Source organism: Dama dama, chromosome 5 (assembly GCF_033118175.1).
Source record: "Dama dama isolate Ldn47 chromosome 5, ASM3311817v1, whole genome shotgun sequence".
Classification (NCBI taxonomy): domain Eukaryota; kingdom Metazoa; phylum Chordata; class Mammalia; order Artiodactyla; family Cervidae; genus Dama; species Dama dama.
Window position 1 is genome coordinate 3,966,482 of NC_083685.1, and position 6,526 is coordinate 3,973,007.

Genomic DNA, 6,526 nt, shown 5'->3' on the forward strand with positions numbered 1-6,526 from the left:
GAGGGTTCAAGGGACTCCAACTCCAGGAAACAGAGACCCAAACACAATGTGGATGTAAAGTAAATAAGCCACATCACAGGAAACACTTAGCTTGCAATCAGGCCTACTAGGAGTGATTGAATAACATGTATGCTTCTCAATAATCTTGAAAGTGGTTTGAACCAGCCAAGGTGGGCAGATTGGAAGGTGCTGCCTCCTCGTGGTGGTCGTGAGCATTGCATGAAGCGGCCACTGGGGGACCTAACTCCCAGCATGCCCCAGGTCAAAGGCCACCAGGCCCCCGGGGTGGGAAAAGACATCTCCCCCAACCCCACCCGGGGTCTGCCTTATCCTCTCAGGCCCCACGAAAGCAATTTCCTGTTACAGCCAGCATCTGCCACTTCCAGTCCGGTTGACCTCTCTGCCTGTTTCCCATCAAATGAGGTAACACAAGTTAGTCCAGTCACTAAGAACTGTCCCCTGTCCCCTGTCCAGGAAAGAGGCAGTTGGAGACAGTGTCTCCCACCTCTCGAGGGCTGGGGTGCTTGGGGGAGGTGTTCCAGCTCCATGGATGCCCGCCACCCCAGAGCAGAGTTGCAGATAAATACAGGATGCCTCGTTAAATTTGAATTTCAGATAAACAAGGAAGAATTTTTCAGTGCATATACATTCCATGCAATATTAGGGACATACTTGTACTAAAGTCTTATTTGTTGTTTAAACCAAACAAAACTTAATGGCGCATCCTGTTATGTTGTTATATCCAGCAGCCCTACCCTGCAGCATTCAGAGCAGAACTGGGAGGGGCAACGGCCCATTCTGTGCCTGGTGCTCTGGACCTCCCAGGTCAGCTCGCACAAACTGCTAGGAGGAGTCTGCTAATCCTACCTCACCAAGGGGGGCTTCCCTGGTGGCTCAGCTGGTAAAGAACCCATCTGCCAGTGCCGGAGACTCAGGAGACTCAGGCTCAATCCCCGAGTCAGGAAGATCCCCTGGAGAAGGAAATGGCAACCTGCTCCAGTATTCTGGACTGGAAAATCCCATAGACAGAGGAGCCTGGTGGGCTACAGCCCATGGGGTCCCAGAGTCGGACACAACTGAGCACGCATGCACGGGCACACACACTGAGGGGCCACTGAAACTCCCGCTGGCTCAAAGGCACAGAGCGGATGTGTGCGGGGACCTAGGGGAGCCCTGCGGCTGCAGCTTCTAGGATGGATGGAGGCCCCGGCCCTAGGGGTTCACATGGGGTGGGCTGGGGCTACTAGCACAGCAGTGGGGGGAGCCCCGAGGAGGCTCCGGAGACAGAGGCTATCTTGAGGGGCGAACCGAGGGAAGACTGGGCTGAAGTCAGGTTCAGGTGGTATCTGCCCAACAGACTCCCCTCCTAGTGTGTATTTTAGGAGACTCGCAGAAAAAGGACAATGCCCATCCCAGAGGAGGCTGGCAGCACCAAGGTGGAATTCCAGGCATGTGCAGGGGACCACTGGTGGGCAGGGAGGTACCAGACAGGCCCAGTGCTGGCCACTGTGAGCAGTGCGTTCCCAGAGACACCAGCCTCCACCTCTGAGGCCCCCAGCCCTGCTCCCCCTCACCACGTCCCTGCTCATCCCCAACAGAAAAGGAGAAAACTCAACTTCTTGAGGATTTATTGGACTGAGAGCTGTCATGCCTTCCAGCCAGGCCCCAGCAGGCCTTGCACCAGGAAGGGGCAGAGAATCCGTCCTCAGGGTCCCCACAGGTGTACTCCCATGTTTCTCCGAGTGCCTTGCTGCTCCACCATCATGACCTGGCTGAGCCTTTGGGAGTTCTGGGTCCCCAGCTTGCTAAGTGATCTTGGCCGTGTTCCTTGCCTTGTCTGGGCCTCAGGTGCTTTACCCTCCATGGGAGGATGTTACTGTCCTGTCAAGGGACAGGGCTGGGCCCACTCAGAGTCCAGGCCGGCTCAGTATCACCGATTCCGAGGAAGCGGACGGGGTTCAAGTCCTGTCTGTGAGTCACTGCAGCTGCTGCGCTGAGGTCTTTGTCTTTCGGGTTCCGACCAGCTTAAACCCACTCAGGTGCCAGGGCTTCGGACCCCAGAGAGCGAGGTATCTGCATCTCCTGGCAGGAGGAGGGAGTGGGAACAGAGCAGGGAATGGGCCGGCCCGCAGGCCAGGATGGCGGGGCAGGTCAGGAGGAGCTGGGCTTCTCCACTGAGGGGTAGAGCTTGCGCAGACTGGAGTCCAGGAGGAAGTCCACCGACCTGTGGGGAAGTGCAGGTCATGACCCAAGCTGACCAAGGGACGCTCGTGGGGGAATGGGAGGCAGGAGACCAGGGCTAGGAAAGGGACCCCTGGACGCGGGACACAAGTGCCATTCAGATGGCAGCCATCACCCTCTTGCTTATCCAGTTGGGAAAACTGAGGCCCAAAAGGTAAAAGATTCATGCAGGGCCTCCGGGTCATCTCTGTTCCCATGGAGAAAGACGCTTCCTCCCACTCCATGTTGGTCTGATTGGGCTGGTCCCATCTCTGGTTCTAAGGGCGGGCACATGACCCAAGCCTGGCCCATCAGAAAATGGAAACTGGCTCAGGAGTGGGCACTCAGTCCGGGATGGACCAATGACAGCCTTCCCTGGGATTTTTGCTATCACTATTAAGATTCCTCCTATGGGCTTGCTAAGCTGGTGGGAGGGGAGCTAGGGGTTGCTAGGAGCCATCTTTACTCCTAGGAAGGGAAAGTGACTAGAGCCAACATGGGATACGGTGGGGAGAAGGCCAGCCGAGAGACCTACACACCTAAGAGCATCAGTTGGTTTCTTGGTCCCAAGTAGCTGAACTTTTCAGTTACACGAAACAATCAATTCCTATTTTACTTAACCCAAGTTTCAGCTGGGCTTCTGCCACCAAAACTTCTCAAAACCCATCCCTCCCAGGGTGCACCTGTTCCTGCCTACCTCTGGTTGTTTTCTAACACTGAGTTTTCTTTCTGGGAACTGACTTGTCCTCTGTCCCATACTCTCAAGGCACCTCCTACCTTTACTGCCGATGTACCTGCCAGATCATATGACGAGGCCCTAGACTGTCCTTTCCATCTCAGGAGCCCCAAGTGCAGCGCTGCCCCTGCCGCAGGTGTTCTGTGGAAAGTAGGTACACTCCACCCCTCTCAAAGCTCAGCTCTGCCGGTACAGTGGGTGATCCCTTGGGCTGGGGGGCGCACCCACCTGTCGATGGGGTGGATGATGACGGGGATGGCGAGCAGCCCCAGTGCGGTGGTGGTCCACTTGCGGACAGCCAGAGGCCAGCGGGTGGCAGTGCTCAGGATGTACAGGGAGGCTGCACACAGGCGATTGATAGTGAAGCCTGGGATGGCCACAGAGGCCAGCGCCTGCCACACGAAGGTGTCCATCACAGCCACCGTCACCCTGCTGCTGCGGCCTGCCTCAGGGCCCGGCACCTGGTAGGCACACGAGACACTTAATGCAGCAGGGGCAGAGGCGGAAACCCCTGTGGACAGGGGGCACGAGACTGGACCAGGGAGAGGGAAGGGAAGCGGGGGGTGGGGACAGAGCCACGTAAGTGTTGGGTTCTGGACTCTACCAATTCAGGGCTGAGTGTGGACTCACATCCAGGACCAGGGTATAGACTATGTCACCTGCAGGACTGGGGGCGGGGGTCACTACCCTACAAAGGAGAGGGTACAGAGTGTACCAGGCCAGAGTGTGGGGACTGGACTGTCCTACAAGGGACTTAACCATGTGCAAGGCTGTGGACTGACCACAAGGGGGCGTGGGCCAGGGTGAGGGGTTGAGGGGCAGGTTAACACTCACATCTCTGGCTTTCTTGCCCTTGTCAATGGCATCGGCCAGCACGTAGGAGCTGGACACGCCATAGCTCAGCCACACGACAGCAGAAGGCACCAGGGAGCGGAAGGCCTCCCCCACCTCATTGGCGTAGCCTGGTGGGAAGAGGATAGTCAGTTCCTGAGCCCTTGGGTTGTTCCACAAGGGGGCACTGGAGACAGCTGGTTCTTACCTCAGCCTGCTGAGGAGCAGCTGGGTGAGTGTAGACAGGGAGCGTACCCCTCTGAGCCTCCGCGTCCCAGCCTACAAAACGGCACCCATGACGGCCACCCCGGCTGTCCTCTCGTGGGAGAGCTGAGCACAGACACCTTTCTCATCACTCACCTGCCTTCACAGCCTGGGTTCTAGAAGCATTTGGCTGGTGGGCAGAGTCAGTGAGAGAGGCTGACTGAGGGCAGCCCCACTGCCCAGGCACTCACCACATGCCCGGATTCTCTGTACCTTGTCTCATTCTACCCTTACAACTACCAGGCAGTGAGAGAGACCCAGTGGGCATCCCTCTGCCCTGAGGGGGAAACAGGCTCAGATGCAGTGAGGAGCCAAGATGGGAGTCCTAATCCCTGACTCCGCAGCCTGCGGGGGGCATGCCAGAGAGGGGAGCCCGCTCACCCGGTCCTCCGAGCTGGACTGCAGCTATCACCTGGGAGACTGACCAGCAGAAACCCCAAGGGCAGGGCTGGGCAAGCCAGAGCTGTGTGACCCTGAGCTAGTTCAGAACGCTCTCTGTGCCGTCTCTGCCCCGGCTGAGAGAGAACCAAGATGCTCCCACCATCTCCAGGCCCCCACGGGCCTCTGGCAATTCCTGCTTCCCTAGCCACGTGCTGTGGGGTCGCTGTGCCCCTTGCCCGGAGCTCACCCAGGTACCGCACCCACGTGTCCCGGAAAAGGTCGCGCTCGGCCCCCCGCGAGGGCGGCTCGGACATGGCGCTTCCGCCAGGGTCTCAGCCGCAGCTGCAGGTCCTACCGCCTCGGCTTCCACCAGCACTCCCGTTCGCCGCGGCGGGACCAGCCGAAGGTCCCGGACTGAAGGACAGGTCGTGCCGTCCCCGCCAGCAGGGAGCGTCTGCAAATTCCCCCGCACACCGGAGCCCCTCTCCCTGGCTTGGGTTTTACAGATTAATTTTCTTCACGGTTTTCTCTGGAATTGAGAGATTGGCGCCATCCTCTTTAGCACTGACTGTGGTGTTGCAGCCAAACAAAGGCGATTCAAATACGGGATGCTGCGCTGCACAGCTATGTGACCTCGGGCAAGAGCCTGTAACTTCTCTGAGCCTCACTTTATTCATTTGTTACAGGAGGAACAGGACAGGTTTACTCCTGGAACGATTTCCAGGATTAATTACATGTCATCGCTGATTGAGTTTACTACCGGCCAGACCGTTGGCTAAAGACTAGATGAATTGCTTCTTTTAAACCTTCCCACCAGCCCCCGCCCCATCCCACTCCATTTTACAGGTGAGGAATAGAGACAGAAAAAATAGATCACTTCCCTAGAACAAAAAACTGCTGAATAGTGAAGCTGGCATTTGATTCCAGGCAGCGCAGGTCCAGTTTCCATGCTCCTAAGGTGAGCTGAGCACCTAAGGCAGCGGGGGTGAACGGTGAGAACCCCACTGAGGTGGATGTTTGGACATTTTTTCCCGTCTGTACCGGGGAATGTGGGATCTTAGTTGCACAACCAGGAATGGGACCCACGCCCCTACACTGGAAGTGTGGCAGAGTTTTAACCACTGGACCCCCAGCGAAGTCGCTGCTTGAACTCTACTGGAGACCCTTCTCCCTAGGGGCCCGTGCTCTCAAGCACTGGGGTCTCACTAGACTGCCCTTCTTCCCAGCAGGACCTCGAGTGAACAATAAAGGAATGAGGCCAGGGAAACAGACTTGGGGTACAAGACTTAAGGGAAATGGGCAGAACAGAATGACAAGACATGGGGTTATTGATCACTAAAGAGGAAACTCTTAGCCACCTGGACTTCGGTTTACCCACGTGAGGAATAAATGCACTTCACTAAAGCTCTGTGAATCCCTGGGGGAGGGGGGTTGGGTATCAGCAAACAAAGGCATAGCCTTTAAACACAGGCAGTCCTGGGTTGAAATCCCAGTTGTGCCACCTGCTGTCAGCCAGGTCTGTAAGAAATGAAAAGTAGCTGACATTTACTGAGCGTACACTTGTACCAGGCTTTCTAAGAGCTCTGCATGTATTACTGTTTCCTTGAATCCTTGCAGTAACGCTAAGAGGTAAGCACCGGGCTGTTGCCTGGTGCCCAGGAAATGCTCATTAAAGAATTAGCCTTATTATCATCAAATAAAGATCACAGCCTCCCATCGAGAGCCCTGTTTTCAGCCCTGGGAGGCTTTATCATTGTAGGATCGTGTAGGGCAGCCAGGTCAGCGGGATCTTGCAGGAAGCTGGGTTCGGGACCCAAAGGCGATCCCCGACCCCGGAAACACTGGCAGTGCCTGCGCGGAATTAGGAGACGGTCCCTAATGCCACGTGATCGTCGCTTCTCCGCCACCCTCCCAATCCAGGCCCACCACAAGCTCCGCGCGCGCTCGCCGGACCCGCACTAGTTAGCTGCAGAAGCCGGGGCGGAGCGAGGCGGGGCCTCCGCCCTGACTGTGAAGGCAGTCAGGACCATTAGTGCCCTTAGCAAAGATGGCGGAAGACAGGCCACCGGCCGGGCCAATCTGGGGACGAGCTGG

The 6,526-nt window shown here is 57.0% G+C and overlaps 1 protein-coding gene across 1 annotated transcript; it reads right to left on the reverse strand.

The window, feature by feature from the left end:
• Nucleotides 1-1,611: 1,611 nt before the first annotated feature.
• On the reverse strand, nt 1,612-5,249 carry MTFP1 (mitochondrial fission process 1). Its single transcript, XM_061141552.1, has 4 exons — nt 4,680-5,249; nt 3,791-3,918; nt 3,185-3,417; nt 1,612-2,224 (listed from the first exon to the last, which is right to left on the reverse strand). The coding sequence occupies exons 1-4, from the start codon at nt 4,744-4,746 to the stop codon at nt 2,152-2,154; spliced, it is 501 nt and encodes a 166-aa protein (XP_060997535.1). The 5' UTR covers nt 4,747-5,249; the 3' UTR covers nt 1,612-2,151.
• Between the last annotated feature and the right edge of the window lie 1,277 nt (nt 5,250-6,526).

What these genes read in the sequence shown, in the direction of transcription:
- MTFP1 (XM_061141552.1), bottom strand. Translation starts at nt 4,746, where the DNA reads ATGTCCGAGCCGCCCTCGCGGGGGGCCGAGCGCGACCTTTTCCGGGAC. An exon ending in AGGGCAAGAAAGCCAGAGAT is followed by an intron (nt 3,418 to 3,790) that starts GTGAGTGTTAAC and finishes TGTGCCTACCAG; the next exon opens with GTGCCGGGCCCTGAGGCAGG. An exon ending in ATCATCCACCCCATCGACAG is followed by an intron (nt 2,225 to 3,184) that starts GTGGGTGCGCCC and finishes ACTTCCCCACAG; the next exon opens with GTCGGTGGACTTCCTCCTGG.